This window comes from Athene cunicularia, assembly GCF_003259725.1.
Source record: "Athene cunicularia isolate RWA chromosome Z unlocalized genomic scaffold, athCun1 chrZ_part2, whole genome shotgun sequence".
Lineage (NCBI taxonomy): Eukaryota > Metazoa > Chordata > Aves > Strigiformes > Strigidae > Athene > Athene cunicularia.
In genome coordinates, this window is record NW_020799143.1 from 22,485,362 (window position 1) to 22,508,533 (window position 23,172).

The 23,172-nt window shown below is 36.5% G+C and overlaps 1 protein-coding gene across 1 annotated transcript in view; it reads left to right on the plus strand.

Annotated features, from left to right (window-relative positions):
- Positions 1-23,172, plus strand: part of BNC2 (basonuclin 2) — a 300,552-nt gene that overhangs the window by 196,681 nt on the left and 80,699 nt on the right. The window contains exon 3 of the mRNA XM_026866323.1: positions 13,799-13,901. Within this exon, the coding sequence (XP_026722124.1) occupies positions 13,799-13,901 (103 nt within the window). The remainder of the gene's footprint in view (positions 1-13,798; positions 13,902-23,172) is intronic.

Below are 23,172 nucleotides of genomic sequence, written 5' to 3' on the forward strand. Positions count from 1 at the left end.
TACATGGAAGTCTTAATCTCAGAACATTGTACAAATGAATGCACATTGTGTAAACCTCTAGAAATGATAGCTTCACTTAACATTTCTTACCTAACCTAACAATAAATATGCAGGTATACCACAGGGGACAGTGATATTTATAGGACTAGTGACACATGTAAAAAGCAACACTACTGTGTGGTAAGCTTCCCATGCTTTGTTGGTCTTCTCCCGGTATGGTGCTTAAAAATTGTTTTCTTCTTGTTTACTGCTTCTTGTATTTTAAACAATACAGAATTTTCAGACAGCCATCAGTTAAACAAATACATAGAAAAGAATGGAACAGTTTCTCTTCTCCTTCCAATGCTGCATCCCCTCTGTCTTCCTTCCTCATCGATGCTGCTCACTGAAGAGCAGGTGCTCAGGGTCATTCTGGTGCAGTGTCTGTGATAGACATGATTGCTTGTGTCTAAATTCTTGGGCAGACATGAAGGAGCGACAGTGGGAACATCACTTTCATCCCAGCAAGCACAGTACTCAGCTGGACTCAACAGGTTTTGAAGTACTTCTACATCTCTCAGTTTAAAGTTATTCATTCTCCCTTGAAGCAGAGATTATTTTAAAAAGTCATCATTTCAAACAGGGTTTGAGATATACATTGCAAGCCACTGGATTTCTTCTAGGTTTTGCAATAACATTAATTGTTTATAAAAGTAACACATGCATTCAGCATGGAGGTGTACAGCCAACATAAAATCTGTCTAGCTTCACTGTCAGGCATTTCCATTTTGTTGTCTCAGGTCACACTGAGGACTATCTCCTTAAACTGCAGCCACCTTAGTTCTGATAAGTTTTCTTTATTTTCTGCCCATGTGTGATCAAATGTTACACATAACATTATAAAAATAAGGAGTAACAAGGAAGAAAAAAGTTACTTAACATCAAGATCCATAGAACCTTTGCAAGTATTGAAGGTTCTGTACGCTTTCCCAAACTGAGTCCTAAATTGAAATGAGCACTAAAAAGTGTCAAGAAATAAATAATGAGGGTCACTGTCAATGACCTGGAATGCTTTTGTTAGGTAAAGCCTTTATACCCAATTGTCTCACATAGTCTTTTTACAGCCATTTAGTACAACTGATGTATCTTTTTTTTTTTTTTTTTTTTAATTAAAAATAGGCATTTCACTTTTGCATATGACAACACATAAGAGGGAGCTGTTTCTTTTTCAGGTTGATTGAGTTTCTTTTTCTGTGAATTCTTGGGAATTAAATGAGAGTGGTAACAGGAAGAGGAAAACGGCCCCATAGCTGCATATTCCTTGCAGCAACCATTCTCCCACTTAGAATCTAGTCAGATCTTGTGCCTTCTACCCAAAAAGAGTCTTAGTCCGGGATATATTTTCTCTGTTTATCCCCACACTGGTTCTGAAATCTAGAAATTCAGTGAAATTTTATCACAGCATATGCATTGGGAAATCCATACTCAGCTTCTGCATATCTCCTCTGACCACCCTGAGACAGACAGAAACCACTGTGACAAGGTTGTTACCTTAATTATGATTCACAGTGGTGAAGGCAATTTCAGGGGATGAGTTTGTGTTACCTCCCATATGCTTTCAACAGAGATTTGCTGACTAAGCATAATCCTAAATCTTGCATCAACCAGAGCCATAAGTGATACAGGATTTATCTTCTATTCTGTGAAAATGAATTTTGTTACTCTGAGAAATGTTTACACTTGTAGACCTGCTGGCACACATATTTTTCACTCTATTTCCTCCTAGCATTTTGTAGATTTCACTTTCAGGTAGGAATGAGTAAAATACTTATCACATATACACACATTAAGTGCAGTGCCTTTTGTTAGTAGCCCTAGTGTAGCACTCTTCCCCAGCCTGATGCCCATATTGTACCAAACCTCCTAATTCTGAATGAGGAGCCTCTTCAAATTTGTTAAAAAAAAAAAAAAAAAGTGTGAAAGATTCCACAGTATTAAAACTCACTTTTTAATGAAATAATTTCATTGCTAAAACCAGCCAACTCTGGAGAAGAGACCTACATCTGTGAGAGAGCTAGTGCCCAGCAATGAGGGACATGAAAATTTTAAACTCTCATAAAATTCTAAGATTTCTAATATCGCCTCTATGGAAAGCTGATTTCAAGGTCTTACAAGAGAGATCTTCCCCATCGCTGTTTTTAGTTTTCATTTGGCCATTGATTCCCCATTGGTGATTAAAACTAATCATTGTCACTGACTTAACACCATATTCTCTGCATGGAAAATGAAGCCTGAGGGTATACCTGTGACTGTTTTGAACTGTGAACATGCTATTCCATAGTAAAAGAAACTTCCAAATGTTTCATGCTACTGTCCAACCAACAGAACATGCAAGAGATGCTTAACAGAGACAGATTTTGTTTCTATCAAGCTGGGTGTTGCAAACTGATGAAAATTAAGCCGTTGACTCAAAGAGATGCTAGGTAAATGTAAACTGTATTGACATACCAGTTTTCAAATTAATTGCTAAATATATAGCTTGCTCTTCTGGCAGTTTGGAAGATGTGGCCATTTACAGGAACTTCACAATCTGGAATTTTTATACAATTTTTTTGTGTATTGTAGCTAGAGGACACAACGATTTAATTATTTATTGAAATGTGTGAGAGTAATTTTTTCTACCCTTAAAGAGAAGTGTATAAATATGAGTATGTGTAAATAGTGGCAATGCGAGTATTTGCAGAATCAAGTGGTATGGTTGATAGGCATTTAAAAAAAAAAGGTGTAGACCGTAAAAGACCTGGAAATGTAGATTGGTTTTTTTTTTTTTTTTGCAGGCCCTTACTTGTCTTATATGTGGTTCTTTTTTTAGTTAACTTACAGCTCTGTCTTGTTGTTTTTATATTAAAGATAAATATTGTCCCTATGTATGACAGTGGCAGTAGATTTTCCTTTGATTTCAATCCCTCCTTGGATAAAATTAAATCTGTCTTTGTGTACACTTCAAACATGTTCTGCCAGACACTGATTGTCCTATCTTAGCTGAGTTGGACATTGTATGTTGTAAATCTGTGCAGTTGAAATAGTGCTTTTAAATATGGGTTGTAATGATTTAATGAGACATAAGTTTGAAGATCAAAACTATTTAAATTTGAAGGTTGTGGAGAGGAGGAGGCCTGGGAGAAAAAAAAAATATTTTTCTGAGCTCATACATGAGATCGTAGGATGGAAACTCCAGCTTTATACCAGTAGGGGCAGATTTATTCTGTACATTGGGAAAAAAACCCTGCTTGAATAAAAAGAACAGGCTGATAAAGCCTGTGCTTTAGTTTATAAAAGCAAATAAATATATGTATATTATATTGTATTATGTATATTTTTGTTCTTGAGTATAGCTAAAGGACAACTTCCCAGGAAATAATGCTTTCCTTTAGAATTGCTGTAGATTTTCATAATTTTTTTTAAACATTCTTATTGTAACCTACATCAAAAGGGCAGCTATGGTTCTTCTGTCTGACTATACATATGCATTATAAAAAAGTGAGTCTACTGTAATTACCAGTTTGCAGAGCGAATTCCTGCAGGGTTTGTACTCACCCCATTAGTAAAAGAGATAAGTTGAAATGTATTAAAATTTCACTGTACAACTGGGAGTTTTTGTTCACAGTAAATGTGGTAATGTTTCTTCATTGCTTGACTGTTTGTGTTTAAATTTAGGCAATGTGCCCAACAGGGACAAAATTATAGGATAAAGCTATGTATAAAAGAAAATCCTTCTGAGAAAACCAATAACATTTTTTTTTCTTTTTTCCCCCCTTTTTCTTTCTTTGTTTTCTGTCCTTTCTTTTGCTTTTTTTTATTTTTCTTGCTTTTCCTCTCTCTCTCAATAAGTGGTTATATATATATATATATATATATATATATAAAAAATCATGCTCCGTTCTGGCCAAGGGAAAACATTTTATCTATTTCACACGTACTGGAATTCTTCTCTCTCATGCATAAGCTGATAGGGGTAAGGGATATGTTAGCAAACCTTTGTGCAAAAATTACATGTCTTTGTTTTTAGGAAGTACTGAAACAGCAAAATTCAGAAGATAAATGAATAAAAGAAATACATATTTAGTGAACAACATTATCTAATGTTGAGAAAAATTTTCACCGTTTATCTGGCATTTTGAGGGAAGGAAAAATAAAAAAGATTGTGTGGTCTGTTCTTACTTGCTTACAGTATCAGGTTTGTGGTTGACAGAGAGTTGGCCACTGAAGGAACAGGGAAAGATTTTGTCTCTAATTAATTTAAATAAGAAGTTATTGCTTTAGGTTATAACTTAAAAACATGGTACATAGTATAGAGTATTGATGAGATAGAAAATATTATTTTCTTTTTAGAAAATATTCAAACTTTTCTAATAAATTTTAATTCAGTGCACTTATTTTCAAAACAATAAAATCTTTCATTGTAACTTTTTCATGTAACTTCTATACAACTCAAAATTATCCTCACTGGCTAAAATGCAGTACAGTGCAGTCTAAATCCATGTATTTTTATCCTGGTTTCAGCTGGAATAGAGCTGATTTTTCTTCTTAGTAGCTAGAATAGTGCTGTGACTTGGATTCAGTATGAGATTTGATACAAGAAAAGTGTTGATAAGGTACTGATGTTTTTAGTTGCTAAGAAGTCAAGGACTTTCAAATTTCCTGTGCCCTGCCCATGCACAGGTGTACAAGAAGCTGGGAGGTAGCGTGGCCAGAGCGCCGGACCCAAACTGGCCAATGAAATATTCCATATCATGAAATGTCATGATTAGTATATAGGTGAGGACTGGCAGGGAAGCTCACTCTGCTCTTCCAGGATTGTGGTTTCAGGATTTTTCTCTTTTCTGGGACTGCTAGCTGGGAACAGGATGGGTATCAGTCGGTGTGTGGTGAGCAATGACACTGTGCATCATTCATTTGTATATTCTGTTATTACTATCGCTATTATAACTATTATTTTAATTTTATTTTATTTAAATTATTAAATTGTTTTTCTGTCATCCTATGAGTCTCCTTACCTTTATCCCCCCAATGCACTCCCCCATCCCCTGGGGCTGGGGACAGTGAGCAAGCAGCTGTGTCCTGTTTGGCTGCTGACTAGGTTTAAACCATGACAATTGTTTTGGCCAGATTGAAAGCCCATCATTTAGAATCCAGACAGTAGTAACATCTGAGAAGGTAAACAAAAGCCTGAAAAGTGAGTCTTCCTGAAAAGCAGATTAGACAATAAACAATGTATTTGTGGCATTTTTAAGGAGATTTTCTGAATAAATGAAGAGAAATACCCATTCCAGGAACCATGCCATATTTTAGTTTGTTTAAATCAGATTTTGCATATTCTTTTGATTTACAGAAGAAAAAGGTAGAAAATAAAAAAAATCTGACTACTGATAGTTTTGTGTGGACATTTATGTTTTTCTAATAAGCTTCCTTATTTATTTGATACAGATGATATTTTGCATATTTGTATGTTTTCACTAGTATTTTTTACTGTAAAGTAAAACAAGTAACTGATCAAGACCAAATGAAACTAGTCTTGAGAACATGAGTTATTTATCTGATGATCTTTAAGACTTTAAATGATCTCATCATCTTCTGATTAATTTGTAGAGAAACAATACATGGATATAAATTAGATTTAAAAGATGTGATATTTGTTTAATAGATTTAAATAACTCTTTCTGAACCAATTATATTCTATTGATAAAATCTTCTTTTTTGGATTACTGATCCAATAGTCCATGTAATGTGACAAAAGTATGTTGATTGTTTCCTTCCACATGCATGCTACATCCACAGGCTCAGTGTCTTTCTTATGACACACCAGGAAAAATTTATTTTTGGGGCATGCTTTATTTAGTTTTAATTTTTACGTCACGAGTTTCAAATGTTATTGGTTTACATAATTTCTTCTGAAAAGATTTGCTGTAAGGAAATGGAAGTCTGTTGTGAATAGCAAGGTTGATATCACAGAATGGGAATCTCAGTATACTTACAGTTGCCAGCAGAGACTTTTTTTTTTCCCCCTGCAGAGGTGTCAGTAAGGTTTATAGAAATAAAGATGGTTTTACCAGCAATGGTAAATAAAATTTAAATTTTTAATTTGGGGAACGATTTTTCCTTTTCATATAAAAACAATAATGTTGCGTGCAGGGATGGTGTAGAAATAGTAAACCATTCAGTTGTTCAGTTCATAAACACAGAATCATAGAACCACAAAATGGTTTGAGTTGGAAGGGACCTTTGAAGGTCATCTAGTTCAACTCCCCTACAATTATCAGGGACATCTTCAACTAGATCAGGTTACTCATGCGTCCAACCTGACCTCAAATGTTTCCAGAGCTGAGTCAACCTCTCTGGGCAACCTGCTCCATTGTTTTACCACCTTCATTGTAAAAAATTTCTTCCCTCTATGTAGTCTGAATCTACTCTCTTTCAGTTTAAAAGCATTGTCCCTTGTGTTATCACTACAGGCCCTGCTAAAAATTCTGTCCCCATCTTTCCTGTAGGTCCCTTTTAAGTACTGAAAGGCCACTATAAGTTCTTCCCAGAGCCTTCTCTTCTTCAGGCTGAACCACTCCAACTGTCAGTCTGTCTTCATAGGGAGAATCTGATCCCTATCACCATGTATGGCCCTCCTCTGGACCCACTCCAACAGGTCCATGTGCTGGGGACTCCGGAGCTGGATGCAGTACTCCAGGTGGGATCTCACCAGAGTGGAGTAAATGATTGGTTCAGGGTGGGCAGGGCAGTAAAACCAGTGGAAGCAACTTGCCTTGGTCTCTCAAGGATACCGTAGTTGTGTGTATTTGGTGAGGAGCTGGGTGGAGCTAGCAGTGTGAATCTCTAGTCATGGGTAGAGGAGGGTATGTGAGGCTTTTTGCAGGTGTGTCAATTGGTCTTGTTGGGTTCCTATCCAGCACTGACCATTGCCTTGACAAAGTGTGTGGCTAAGCTCCAGTGACTGACACTGCTGGTTTCATAACATGAATCTAGTTTTCATCTACAAGTACAAATGTCTACTTTTGCTAACATGCTTTCAGGCACAGGGAATCTCATTCTTAAATCAACCATGTGTTTTTCTTTGAATTTTAAGCAAAGAAACACTTGTCAGTCTTAATTTTTTCAGTGAAAGCAACTTTGCCTTTGATGCCTGGGAACCTCAGGCTAGTTTTACATGTTATAGAAACATAGGGTGATATAGTACCTGCAGTCTTTGTAGAATATCCTGTTAGCAACACTGTGAGTTGAATGTGTAGAATCAGGATGAATGGGGCCTACAGAAAGTTCCTGAAAAAATTTTTTTTTTTTTTTTTTTTTTTTTTTTTTTTTTCTCTAGGAAAGTCTAGGTAGCATTCCTTCACATAGGTTTCCACTTTTTGAAGAATCTAGGGTAGAATCGAAAGTGATTTCTAACTTAAATGCAACATTACAAATGTTACTATTTTTCCTTCTTTTCTTACTCCCCATTCATTTACCAGCTCTTTCTCAAGAAGAGTTGAAAATGGTTTTCTAAAATGCTTAAACGCTAGGTTGTCCTTAGCACCCATCATGTTGTATTAGTACTGGTTTTTTTGAATGCCACAGAGAAATATAACAATATTTGTGCCTTTCAAATTGTATTACCGAAAATAAATTTAAGTAAGAAACAATACTAATATAGCGTGATGTGAAATTGCTAATAAAATACTGCAATGCAGTGAACTATTCAGAAGATACTTGGGTATCTCTGAACAGCAGAGAGATCAGAAACCTCCTTGCATTGCATGGATGTTTAAGACCATTCAAATGCAAAGTATATTCCCCTTACAGTTTTTTGTTTTGGACAATGCATTATTAGGCTATTAGGAATTGAAGTTAAAAATGATCATCTATCAATTAAGGTTAATTTCTCTAGGTGATTCCTGTGTTTAAAATGACTCATTTGCTAATGGCAAACCAACCTAAAGTTGTATAATTTTAAAAAATGTGTTAAAATTTTTGTGCCAACGGAAAATAGTAATGTTTCATGCTTCTACATTACCTTCTGTCCTCATACTTTACTGTGTTGTGGGAGCAGTTCATTAGTCTCATGTCTGAAAATCGCAAGTAATATCGTTACCCAGTTTTTGCAGATTAGGCAGTTAGAAATGGAGTGGTTGAGTGACATAACCAGCGCCACACAGTGCATCAGTGGGAGTTGCAGACCCAAGATCAGAATTGAGGCATTCCCCCTCTTTCTATCCAGTGTTCTGGCTGCAGAATTACCCATATAAAAATTATAGGTAAATTTAAAATTATACTTTTTATACCAGAATTACATGGTGGAGACATTAGGTCTGTCTGCAGAGACAAAAATACTTCATTCTGTAAAAAGTACGGCAAGCACTTCCACCCCAATTTTCTTTCTTTTTTAGAAGTGAAAATATACTTTGGAAATTAACTTAGGAAGGGTATAGTGATTTCTGTCTATCTGTTTTTCTAATTTTATTAGAGTTTTTTTTTTTTTTTTTTTGGTGAGTTTCCCTGGGGAGGAATGTATTATCTTGAAATGAGCTTTACAATCTCATGCACTGTGATTTTTATATAATCCAAACTAGTACAGGTTCTATGGGATTACAAGTACAGGATTCTAGTACAGGATTACTAACTAAATAAATTTATGCAGAGTACATATTCAGTCTTACTGATCTTAATGCAGCTGTAAGGAACTGCACTTAATCATCAGTTTGATGATTTGAAGTCTCACTAAAAATATTTCACAAACACTGGACCAAATCATCCTCAAACCTCATGCTCCTGTGATTGTTAACAGTGGATTTAGATTGTGTGAGCTGTGTAGGATAAATGTATGGTCTATGCTCTAGACAGATAGATGGAACTTCCACGCAGAGAGTGAGTATATTTGACTCTGTTATGTATTCAGGTGCACAGGGACCCCTTATATCATATATGGCTTTATAGGAGACATTTCTCAAATACCTTTTTGTGCATGAGAAAGATGAGGCAAGGACATTAAGAGCAAGGCTCTGATAATACTGCCCACTGTGTAGAAGCATGTAGCTTGAGACTTCAGTAAGACACTATTTAACCCACAAGACTCATGAAGCCTCATCAGAGGTTACATTAAGAATTACTGTTAGATTTACTATTGAAATTCAGGATAAAGGAAGTTGCAAAACTTATCTATCTCTCCAGAATGTTGCATCATTTTAAACTGCCTCCACCTTTTATGGTCACTTGTAAGAACTCCAGAGGAAGAATCATATCTCTTCTTTACTTGTTCTCCTCCTTCTACTGTACTGTGATCCCTTTCATGATAGGTTATTGCTTTTTATCTCCTGGAAGCTCTGCAAAACAGCCAGACAGATTGATTTTCCATTACTGCTATAGGCTATTCCTATTAATATGTGAATAATATTTACTTATTAGATATCATTAAATCTCCCAAAGTATGTTAAATGAATATCCTTGGTCTGGGGGAAGCCCACAGAAGTCAGGTCTAACATCTTTTAATGTTAGCCATACAAATTTATGCATAGGTGTACTAGACCACATGCTTTTATACTAGGCAAAATTCCCTTCTTTCTGCATTATGCTACAGGAAGAAGATCACAAAGAGAATAGCAAGATACTTCTGAATCTTTCAGTGTCAGTTAAAAAAACATTAATTTATTCCTGTATATGTGTATTTTGTTTTTAAACCTTAGTAGCTTTGCTTTAGAATTTAAGGAATCAGTTGTGTAAACTATTTAAAATTCTTCTACTGAAATCCAATACATTTCCTCCATAGGTCCACAAGAGCCACTGTAATTTTGGTAGAAATGCAAGGAGTGTTATGTTAGGAACTCAGTGGAAGGGATGTATAGAAATGTCTGAGAACTCCTGTTATCTGCAGACCATTGACATGGTAGAACATACTGGCACTTTTCAAGAAGCTGTGGAAAACCATGTTTTGTTGCTTTCTTAAGGGCTTTAACCTGTAAGTTGTCATCTAAATACACAATTGTCTATTGGCTGGTACAGGGGGAGCCTGTATCTGCTGATTTTACTGTTCTGCTAGCTATGCAAGGTTATTGATTTAATTTCTTCATGTTTTCTTTCTTTCTTGGAGGAGTTTCTGAGGAAAGCCTCAGTGAGGAAAAATTTCTGTTTCTTTCCCTACAGAACAGTGTAGTACACAGAGTCGCATTACATACACTTGTTAGCAATGTGTTGTCAAGGCAGAATTACCGTGCATAACTTCTGGAATGCCTAGGAGTACTCTTTCAGAAGCATTTTCTGGCAAAAGTTAAGCATTGCTACAGCCTTGGATTTTTATACCTACTTTTTAACAGGTTTGAACAATGGCTACAATATTTATCTGCTGCACCCTCACCCAGAATCTTTTTATTATCCCTACTCCCCACCTCTATCATATTAAGCAGTAACAGATGTCCAACCACAGTTACACCAATCCACACTGCTACCTACAAGCACACCAGCTACTGTACTTTTATCCTCTCTGTACCTTAAAATCCTGCCACTGGGGAATGGAGGGTCTGCACTGAAGCTTTGGATTCTTAGGTGAATTTATTCATCTCCCACTGCTGTTCTGGGTCATTCCTGAGCCTGTTGCACAAACTGTCAGTAACTTGTATGCCAAACTTACATGCTACTGAAAACCAGTAGAAAGATACTGTTAATAATTCAGATGCATATCCTTGCAAGGTTCCATACATATGTTGGTTGCATTGTGAAGGTCTTTAAAGACAATGCTTTCTTTTGTGTTAATACATGTTAATGTTCCATCTGTGTGTGTAGGAACACCCACTATTCCTGGCATCTTGAATCTTATCTCTGCCAAGTTACACAGGTTTAATGTTGGACATTGTAGTGATCTGAGGTAGTTACAGCGATTCTGGATTAATGGAGTAAAGTGAAAAATGAATCATTGAAATAAAGACTAAATTCTACTGAAGATTTTCAATAGCTTCCATCACTATAGAATGCCTCAAAATTTATGTTGTATTTACCCTGACAACACACTTTACTATCATTGTGTCTGGTTATTGTTTAAGGAATGTAGGCATCAAAGTAATTTGCACAGGATCATGTCAGAATGTGAGCTAGAATATGAGTTTTTCTAGTCAAAAATGAGCATCTTGCAGCTTGAGGGGTTATCCTTATCACTCAGAAGTATGCATGGGATTCTCAGTGATGGGATGGGAAACTACTGAAACCAGATCACAATGTGGCATCAATACACCCTTTACAGAAAAAGTGGCCAAGTAAGGCCAGTCTGAATGTTTTGGCCATACTAGCTATCTTTGGAGTTTCTCATGCCAATCCATATTACCCTAGTAAAATGCATAGCTCATTTTGAAGACCTTTCAGATTTAGTTATTTGAAGGACAACCTGGCATTTTCATGTTTCTGAAAAGTTTTCATGTATTTTTTTATGTATAAAGCATAGAAATATTACTGATTAGTTAATCTCCTTCAACACTTTACACCATCAAGACTCTCTTTAACTCAGGGAAGAGGAAAAGAAACATGAAACCTCTAAACTTTTTTTTTCCCCATCTTATAATTTATAATGACTATATGGATAATTTTTGAATGTGCGTAATAAAATCACTCTTAGGCTGGAACATTGTATTTCAAGTTCAAGCTGAATCCAATTTTTACAGGCAACCTGTTAACCTTTAGGCCAAAAATAGTTAGGGTTGTAATGGAAATGCTGATGAGCGTTAATAAAACAACTCTACCAAATGACACAGTTTCATCTAGTATGTATATATACACTATATTACCCTGTTACACATACTGTAAATGACGCATGAAGAAAAAATAACATCAAATACAACAAATGTCTGTCACATTGGTGCAGCGATTTAGAAAAGGTGGTGAATGAGATAAAAACTTTTATGATAAAATAAGAATACTATTTTGTAAGCCCTTCTTCCTGCAGTACAATTAATTATTGAGTTCATTAATTAATGAACATATTAGAGAAAGAACACCGTTACTGACCAGTGGAGACCTGATATATTACTGAGTCAATAAACTATTGAACATGAAACAGGACCTTTCAGGAGAATTTTTTTCTCATAACCCACAAACACATATATTATTCTTGCACAGTCAGCACTTCCTTGGTACCCTTATATTTCATATTACTAATTCTTTTAATCACGCATACATACAGCAGTGTTTTATACCCTAGCTAATGAGTAATTGGACAGGTGACATTGGGACTGAGGCCCTGAAGTGTCAGGCATAATAGAGCAGGGTATTTTTTTTTCCCTACTAGGTTTTTGAGAGTAAAAGATAGTAAAAGAGCAGATAGGATAGGAAGAAGAAGGGATTTTTGTACCAGACATTTGTCAGAGAAATACAATATGGCTTTAAATTGCCATCTGATGCAGATAAATAAGTAAAGAGATAAAACATTTAAAATAACTGAACCTTTTTCATTGTCAGCAACCAAGGAATTTAGCTTAGTCAGGCTAAAGCTGAATGTAATTTTCTTTAAGTCAGTACAGTTAAGGTGATTTTTTTTGGTATGGAAGGGGTGTGTGTGTGTGTGAAGGGGACGTTAATTGTTTGGAAAAGGCAAGAGCCTTCATAATACTTCAGTATCTCAGTGACCATAGGTACTAATCACCCTTCCCCCACCTTAGCCCCCAAGTAATCATTGATTGCATCTAAATCTATTGAGATATCTTTTCCTGGCAACTCTGGTAGTTACAGTAGATTGTTAATCTGTGAATGATCAGAATAAGCCTCTTTGTCTCAGAAATCTCCATGCAACTTACATCTAAATGCATGCCATAAATTTATTAGTAGCAGTTTGAAGTGCACAGGTCATCTTTTACACTATTTAAAAACATATGTCTGTTACACATTAAAAAGAGTCTCACTCAATTTATATTCACTTTTCTGTGGATGTAACTAGCCGCTGCCAAACCTGTGTATTTATTAAAATTATATTTTAAAAGGAGATGAGAAATTAATAAGGTGCATTATTTAAGCAAATTTTAGATCTTTTCATGGGACTTGAGTTTTAGCACCACTGCTTTGAAATAGTTTCATCTTTCGCAAAACAGAGATAGATGTTTGACAAACAGGAAGTACTAAGAGGTAAAGGGCTATGCCTCGATACTGGAGAAAGTAATAGATGCAAAGGAAAGTTATGTGATGTTTTATGAACCAGTCCTATTTTTGTTCCTCGATAATTTTATCTTCTTTTGGAAATACACTGAGTCCATGACTCCCTTCTGTAGCAGAGTTATATCTTATGTGAACCCCAAAAAGAAAACTTGAGAATAACCTTTGGGTTATGGGGGAATGAGAATGAGACCTATACTACTCCTTCTTGTATGTTTTTGTTTCCTCGTTTTACTTTTGATTTTAATCAAGCTGATATGCTGCTATGGTAAGACACCACTAGTAACATTTTCCTTCAGGCAGTTGATGAAAACCAGGAAATTTGTGGAACACCTACAGAATCTTCATCCTACCACTTTTTTTTCTTCCCTAAAGGAAATAGAGCAATTCTTCTAAAGACTTTAGGAATGTGTTCATCTTCATGGGAAAACAGACTGTGTTATTACTGAATAAGTATTTTGGTTGTCATTGCTCAGGGATACTGATGTATGTTTTTGAAAGAAAATTAATCTTTACTTAAAAGAATAAGCATACTTTGAATGTTGGAAGGCTGGTTTTTTTTCTGTACAAATACCATTCTAGCCTTCACAACAAATTTGTACAAGAAGAAAGAAGGACATTAACATGTTTTTTCTGTTTCTTTTTCCAGGCCATCCGCTGTACACTGGTGAATTGCACATGTGAATGTTTTCAGCCAGGGAAGATTAACCTGAGAACCTGTGATCAGTGTAAACATGGCTGGGTGGCACATGGTAAGAAATGTCAATTTGGGTTTGTCTTCTCTATTTTGTGCATCCTTCCTAGTATCTTTAAATACTAAGTGCTCTAGTGATATGTACACGCATGTGCATGCACTCTGGGTTTGTTCATGTGTATGCATGCACAAACTTTTTTTACAGCAATTTCTAGAAGGATGAAAAAGTGAGTGTCTGTTATTCTGTCAACAGTTCCAAGTGCCACTGGAGTTCAACATCTCATGTACAGCTCAAAAGAATACTCTAGGTTCCAGGAAATAACGTAGTTCTAGCAGGGCTTAGCAGAAAGGCAAGAAGTTTATAGTATGGTTGCACAAGAGTTTGCATTACAGGGAAGGGTCAACCAGCGAGTCACTGAGCCTAGTGGAAATTCAAACATACCAATGTCAAACTTTCAGAGCTTGGATGTCAGAATGAAATTAGTGTATCCTATATGGATCAACAAAAGTGTGCATATATGATCTGTGAGTTGAACCACTCTTCCCATGTTTAAATAGCTAAAGAAAGAAAGGGTGAATTAGAATGCCTATATAAAGGCATCATGAGAGACCTTCCATTTTATTTATCCTTTACTATTTTGTGTGTTTGGTGGGTTTGTTTTCTTTGACAGTCTTGATTAAGCCGTGCATGAGTTGCATGCACGTAGTAGTGTTGGAGATTTCTTCTCATGGTCTAGGCTATTGGCAAGCATGGTTTCCATTCCACACTTCTGCCAGACATTCAATGGATTATATTCTATAAATTTTATTTTATTTTGATGACACCTTGGGTGGAAGCTTAGTATTTCCCTCTAAAGATGCACTTGATCTCTATTTATTTAGTTCATGTCTGTGTGTATCTGTGCCTGAGTATGCTGACATATGGCAAGTGTGAATGCTCAACAAATTCAACAGCACAAGCTGAGAAGTTTTTAAAACATTCACATACATGGAAAGGGAGGCAGAAATACAGGTACCATGCAGTCCTGAGACACTGCATAATAGTATATACAGCCTGTCTAGAGACACCCTAACACCACCAATCTGGTAGCTGGTTGCAGATTTATTATATATAGATTCTCTAGGGACACAGCTTATTTTTGCTCCTCTTAATTCCCAGAAAGATATCTTTAGTGACAGTATAACTGGACTCACATTTCTTAGACGGATTGCTAAAACTTGCAAAATTTATATAGTTCAGGCATGCTTCAGGTTTTGTGTAGAATCATCTGAGGTTTTGCCGATCCACAGATAGGGAAGACTTGTCTACCTATTTTCCAGGGTGTCCTCCTTTTGAGTAATAGTAATTAGGAGTCTAGCACTTAGATTCTGGCATATGGACATCCTGCATTTTCTTTTTAACCAGCATATCTTAGAAGAGTGTGATCAGATTTTCCTGATCAATTCTTCCCTGTGAGGTGGCTGAATTCAAACTCAGGATATGTGACAGTAATCCGAGATTACCACAGTATGTATAATAGAAATGTCACTGGTTTAAAAATCCAGAAAGTTGAAAGGTGAAAGTGATAATTTGGGATATACCACCTGCTCCTGTACCTGAGTGCTTAACATTCCAAATAGAAAATTTAATACAGCTATATGTTATTAGAAAGTGTTTGTTTTACTACTGCACCAAGTGAAGAATGCTCTGATTTTATTTTTTTTTAGTGCACTCTGTGTACATTTTTCTGGAGTATTTACATTTTATGGCAGAGCGAGACAAGTCAGATATATGTTTCATATACATACTCAAAGCACAGGCTTATAAATTACTTCCTGGAAACTATGATACATCTGATTTGATTCTTGATCTTAGCTGTTTTCCAGGATTTTGAGGGCAGCATTCAGGAGACTGATCAATTCATTGCACTGTAGCACCTGGATTTCAAAATAATCAAATCACGTTGCTGTTTGGAAGTGAAACCGTTAGCATGGTACTTTCTGAAGTTGTTCCTTGAATGCAAATAGTATTTCCTGCTATTTTAATTAAAGGGTTTCCTTCTGATTTTTGTTAATGAATTTCAACACAGGTCTTTGAGACATAATGTAGTGCTTTACTGAATGTAATTATCAAAGAATAGGTGTTTCCAACAGGAATTACCGTGCTCATTCAGTTCTGGTAATTTAGAATCATAATTAAATGAAAAGATCAAAACTAGCTTAGAACTGCATTCTTCTCGTGCTGTACTTGACTAATCTCTGCAGAATTAATTCATGTTAATAACTGCCATTTAAAATGTTGGAATTTGTGGAGTGAGGAGGAAAGGACATACTGCCACCACAGTATTACTGCACTGAACAACTGCTGGCCTGTTTCCTACTGCTGCCCTGTTTTCTTTTTTCCTGCTTCCATTGTCTTCCTTCCATTTTTCCTCGCTTACTTAAAATGATCTGTGCATGTCTTGAAAGGAAAGGTTTCCTACAAGTTCAATCTCTCCTGTCTGGAGTTGCCAACAGTAGGATTGTCAATATGTGAACAGATTCATCAGAGAAGTTCTTCTGTGGCAAGATAAATGTTTCTGTTGGCAAAAGTTCAGTTTATCGAGTTTTGACCCTGCACCCCTGTGCTACAGTGGTAATCCTACCATCAGTGTTTTTAAGGCTGAAGCCAAAAGCTGTGTAAAGCATAGCAGCTTTCTGTGGTACAGCTGTGCATAATGGAAAATTGGTTATTGTTGGTGTGAATCTCTGGATATTTTAAGGGATTTAGATAACTGGACTGTTTTAATTTGTTTTCAGCTGAAGCCTAGTTTTCATATTGTTAGCTTGGGTGGTGATTTATTTTCTAAAATAAAAAATAACTGGTTTAAATTAAATAAGCCATTTCCTAGGTCTCAAGCAGGCAAACATGTAACAGTTAGATGTTCTTCCTTCTTCTTTTTTTTTTTTTTTTAATGGTTCACATACTTTGTATAGTCCATATGGTGAAAAATAAAATCTCATTAAAATCTTAATAGTCGGTTATTTAAAGAAGAATTTATTTTAACACAGGCAATTGCTATTATGTGGCATTTAAATAATGTAGGAGTAAGATCACTGCAAAATAATAAGACTTTCTTGAGTGCTTGAATTGGTTTCCTTTCCTGCTATTTTCGTTGTATGAAAAGTAACATACTATACTATGAAGATAGTCATGACATTTTACTGGCATTAGCACAAAATCACTTAGTCAAACTTTATTGGAAATAATGAAAAAACACCACATTATTTGCCACCCACTTCTCCTAGCAGAGGTATCTTAGCCTATAAGGAAATTAAGCAAGTCTGCAGTAAAAAGATGTTGATTTCATTGACTTTGAATTTTTCCTTGTATGCTAGTCATTGATGTCAGAACAACTACTGTACTGCTAGCAGAAATACTCTTACTATACCTAGTCCAACAGCTTAAAAGGGCCAATGCAGTATCAATGGGAAATAGAGTGTGCCCTCTCTCATAACCATTTTGTCTAAAAAGATGTGCCAGTGTGACATATGTCATAGTGGACTAAAGCTATTATTTACAACATTCTATTTATTTTAGTTTCAGTATCTCAGACTTAACAGTGATTTTAAAAACTCACAGTATAGTAATATTATTGTTTGTCTGAAATCATTGTCACCTTGTTTCAAAGAGGGTGAGAAAATTAGAAATAGTAGTTCTCTGTCTTGCCCTCAGACTGGTAAAACTCAGACGGCAGCAGCATGTTTTTCAGTTGTTTTTGGTATACTGTGCATTCTTGGACTAGTTGAATTTCATGCTGTTCAGTCTACTCTAAGAAATGAAGTATCCTGTAAATTTATTCGAGTAGAGTGTAGTACCTCTCTGAGGTATGATGAGGCCACATACGGCCCCATTGCCAGTCCAAGACTTGGCCATGTCTTTTCTCTAGTAACTCTGAGATTAAGTTCCTTTTGGTTTTAATGAAAACATTAACTGGTATATTTTGGCAGATAGGGGAAATTCGTTACTCTTTTTCAGTTCTAAAGCAGCCACCCAGTGAAAACTCATGTTCAGAGACTTGCCACGTGGGTTACACTTTCACCTTGTGAAGGAAGTTTTCTGCTGCCAGTATTTATATAATGCATGTACTATCTTGCCATAAATGAGACTAACAATGTAAACAACAACCTCTACTAGAAAATGGAGAATGTCATAAAGTCAGATGCATGACATGACTGTGACTTCTTCATTCAGAAAGGTTAAGAATTCTGAATTTCCATACAGTAGTTAATGAAATGATCAAGTATAAGAAACATGAAGTGAGAACAAAACAAAGGAGGACAGATGTAAATAAGTAAATAAAAGAAAAAGAAGAATGCTGTGAAAATTTGGAAATCGCATTTCTCCCTTAGCCTGAAGTTGCTGAAAGGACTTGGTTCAGGAACAAGGTTTTAAATGTGAGCTGCATGGGAATCAGGCAGGAAGGAAAAGGAGTGCTACTCTGAAATAAAAATCAGCAGGGTTCCTAAATTTGCCTCAGTCCAAATCAGTTAAATGAAAGAAATTCAGATTTGTAAAGTCAATCATCTCTAACAAAACCAAACCAAACCAAACCAAACCAAACCAAACCAAACCACATCACAGATCTTAAGAAAGTCCCTAAAAACTGGCAGAATTGCCATGTTGTTCTTTACTTCAGAATGGAGATAATAGAGAATAAATACTAAAAAAGGAAAGGAGGAATGTAATACTATTGTTACAGTTTACTTGTAAAGTGGTTATTTTTCTGTTGTTCCATGGGACATAAAAAATAATGACAATTTTAGTGTACTGAACATACTTGTTTTGTTCTATTCCGTTTATTTAATGATTTAAAGTGGTTTAAAATTACTTGAGAACATATTTATTTTTTTTTTAGTTACATAAAGATTTTTTAGGAAAGTGATTATCTACAATTTATTGATAACAAAGGCTAGTTCTTCATGACTTTTAAAGTAAAACTATTTTAGATCTAGCCTGGATTTTCTTGTCTTTCACTGACAAAATAATTTTAATCCATCTGTTAACATCCTTTTGACCCTGAAGGCTGGGGCATATTTTTCATCACTCAGTTGCTTCCAGAAACTTTACCTGATTAACATTCATTATGGTAAACACTTTTTTAAGGCCCCCCTCCTGCCGATGCCATGTCTTTTTGCTTCCCTTCAGCAGTGATTCCAAAAGTGGCCAATGCAGCATGGGGAAGATGCATTCTATTGTCTTGTGGGTCCTCTGACCTAGTATCTGATTTTAAAGCCCGCCATGCTGGTAGGATGTAGTGTTTGCTTTGGGTTACTCTGAGATCACCCTTGAATGCAAGTCAAGCTAAGGTAAAAGCAAATGACAATATCCAAGTATTAGTGCATCCAAGACAAATAATACTGTTTCAAAGGTTTATAAGATGCAAGTGACAGAAAGGAAATAATGCTTAGTTGCCCTAAAATCAAATAGAAAGCCTTCCTTTTCCATCCTTGTATTCAGCTGATACTTCTACTTAACCATATGGTCAAAAGTTTAGTCCTCATGCAAATTTGACATCCTCAGGGGTCAAGTAAGGTTTTCCATGAGAGTAAACCACAGGCTCTAACTTACGTAGCTTTAACTTACGTATGTTCACACTCACTCCTCCTTGGATTTCCTTGGGGGTTCATTCACAATAATTTTTTTTCTCTTCCCTGCCACATCCAGGACATTTCAACATATAATGGGAAGATTAGGCCTTTCTCCCTCTCCCCAATTTTACTGGCTTAGAGCACTGGGTTTAATATGCCAGTGGCTCCTGGATGTGATCAAGTGAGATTACCGCGGTCCAGACATTAAGCAGTCAGCTAAGAGTTGCTCCAGTGCCTAGTAACCCTAAACAGATCATGACCCATTCTAAAGCATAGTGCCCTTTTCTGCTGGGTTGACCTGTATTCACATCTCAAAGTGAAACCCTTTCTCACTGTGAATGTTTTATTGTCTGAAAAACTTTTGATTTACTAATCACACTTTGTACTCCAACAGAACTGACATTAATACCGTCAGATACTCATTGACAACTCTGAAATACATATAAGGCCACTTTTATAGCTATGATCTCCCTTGCCTAGCTGTGAAGTGCCCAGAGAAGTTTAGACTAAAGGTATTACAAAAGTGCAAAACACTGTTTTATGGTGCCCATCATTACTAAATTTACCTTTTACAGAGAAGGCTTCATCCCATTTAGTACACACAATACCATAGGATAAAACACTACGAGGTATCTTGGTCAATGATGTCTTACCCTCTCTTCTTAAGGACATAATGCAGTAAGGAAAAAATAGACTTGCTATGTGCAAGATGGAGCAAAGGTGATAAACCAAATGATTTTTTAATTCGCCCTTGGAATTCCACTTTCCAGACACAGTAGAGGCTGATTTTTGGACATTGGATTTTTGGACATTGGATTTTTGGGTAAAACCCCTGATCTTGCCCCCTTAAGGGTGGTGATAGGAAGTTCACTACATGGCATAGTTTCAGATAGGAGCAAAAGAATGATGCTCGCTGCTTGATGGTCAGATGAGCAGGATAAATTCTGTGGTACATGAGAGCACAAATCACCAATGGATTTATGGGGCACCAGCAGTGGACTTCTGCAACATGCATCCACAATTCTCCAAGATGTTTAGGTGACATTACCTGCTTACTTGCCTTTTTTAACACCTATTCTGCTGCACATGAATTGCTGTGATGTGCTAACCACTTTATCATTTTATTACAACATAAATTTTTATATCTTCTTAACGATTCTACAAGAAGCTTAATTGTTTATAGGAACATCTTAATTAACTAGAGTTCACTAGGTTAAGCAGAACAAGAACTGAAAGAGCTCTAAATGAAAAAAACCTTACCACTCCATCCCATATAGCTTCATTAGGTTAAAATGGGATTTGACTGCAAGAATAAAAAATTCATACTGCTTTCAGATGATACAAAGTAATGATAATACCATGAGTAACTTTACCTCAGCTTTCTGTTTTGCAAATGTGAAATTCAATGGGAAAAAAAAAAAAATTTTTTTTACATACTAGGAAGAATTTTGATTTGAGCTGTGACATTATAAGGAAACTTGCCCCAGATTAATTCAGCACTCAATAGTGTTACTTTATTATCCCATTTCCATCTGGATTTTAGAAATAGAAAAGATAGTACAAGAAATGTATAGCATGAGTCTCAAAGACTCCCCTAATTATATTCCAATTGATTACAGTCATTTTTTCTAAAGTATATTTAACAGGAGCTTTGTGAAATGGTCACAGTACATGGGTTGGGGTGGGAAATACTGATGCTTATGAATGGTAGAACTAGCTGTATGAACCATTCTTTTCAGGGTCTGAATATTAGGACAGCAGCTTTTCCTGGGAAAACTGAGGTCGTTTAGCACGTGTGGGATGGCATTTCATAGACCTGAATCAGTTACCCCCTAGACTGAAATACCACCATGCTCTTGGCTTGCCTTTGTGAAATGCCTCTACCACACAGCACTCCATCCAAACAGAATGATGTTAACAGGTGGGCAGGTCCTGATGCATTTTCATTACAGTTTTCAAGGCTGCACAGAAGATGCCATAGGTTGCCTGGAGAAGTGGTGGAATTTCCCCCACTGTAAATATCAGAGACTCAGCTTCACAGGGCCATAGATAACATAATCTGAGGCCCTGCTTTCAATAGAAGGCTGCCCTAGACAATCTGCAGAAATCTCTTCCAACACAGACTTTCTGTGAATCTGTGAATCACAGTTAATGGAATTTGAGGTACGTTTAGATTAAGATGGAAATCCTCCAAATCCAGACCACAATCCAGGACTCTGAAATGTGCTTCTGTCTCACTGTAGTCACAGTATGTCAAACAGATGGCATTAGGACCGTTAAGATACATATTAACTGCTATCTCACTATTATTAAGGGAGATAATATTTTTAAGAAGGTGTTAATGGCTGATTGGAAGGAGGCATTTGTCTTTGGAGACAAGAGATACAAAAGACTGAAGGTTAATAACTAGTCAAGGTAATAGAAAGATATAATTTAGTGGCTTCCATTATAAATTGTAGGTTTCAACAGTGACACTGTCAATCCATGTGTCAAGGAGCAGCAAAAAATTGGAGATGCCCAGCAAAGAGGTCTAAACCAGGTATCAAGGGCAACTGCAGCACTGGTTGTGCCTGCACCGTGAACACAATTCCTTGAGGTCTGATGAGGGTAGATAGAACCAGGTGCTGGTAACTGGTCCACTGACAACTTCAGGCATGGAAAGGGAATAAATCAGGTCAAGGATCCATCCAGGGGCTCCAGTCAGTAACAAAAGATGGTGGGGCCAGAGACAGGGCTGAAGACCAGGCTGTAATTTGGGTCTCAGGATCATTTAGAAGACAGGACAAACAGACCAGCACCTACAATGGACCTGAGATAGGGAATGAAAGTCCAGGCCTGAGCTTTAGTAGTGGTCCTCAGGGTGGAGATCGGAGAGGCTGGTCAGTGCAGTGAAGGACAGTTGGTGCACTCAGGGCTGTGACACCATGGACTGATCAAGAGTTGCTGTCTCTAGCAGAGGGGATAGATGATACAAAAACACACAAAAGCAGACCTCACATTATTAATCTACATGTGTTTCTTCATCAGGGTAATTGTCAGTTCTAGTTCTGAAGTCCCCCTTCACATAGGCACGAACACACACACCGATGGAGAGGACTGTAAGGTCCAAATCCCACAGACAGAAGAAGTTCTGTCTCATCTTCTCTACTATGGTCCCCATAGTCAGGTGTCTTCATTCATGCAGTATTCCCATGCAGAAAGTGTCTGGTAGCCCAGATGTTTTCCTGAGAACCTGGAATGAAGGTCCTTTATAGCTTGTTCCTTTGAACACATTAGATATCTACAAGGAGGAGGGAGAAAAAGCCTACAACTTTATTTAAGTAAGGGGTCAATTCTGAAGTAAAAACATGCTACTGAAGTACCTCTGTGCAAAGTTAGGTCTAACCTTCATTTTTATGAGAAAGTGGGGGGGGGGGGGGGGGTTTTGAGGAGCAATTTTTTTCCACGTACAAAATGCACCACAATGTTACAGGTGGTATTAAATCAGAATCCTGAGGGATGCTAGCTTAGACCACCTCTCATAACTGCAATAGTTTGCCTTTCCCTACAGCATTTTAGTCATTCCTAAGCTAACATGCTCTTGAAAGAGTTGTTACTTCTTTTTCTATGGTTGATGGAAAAGAAGAAAATCTTGAACACTGAAAATGTGAAGCTGTTCATGTTCACCACTAAAATCAAGAGCAAACTACAGTGCTCCACATTGCCATTAATAACACTGC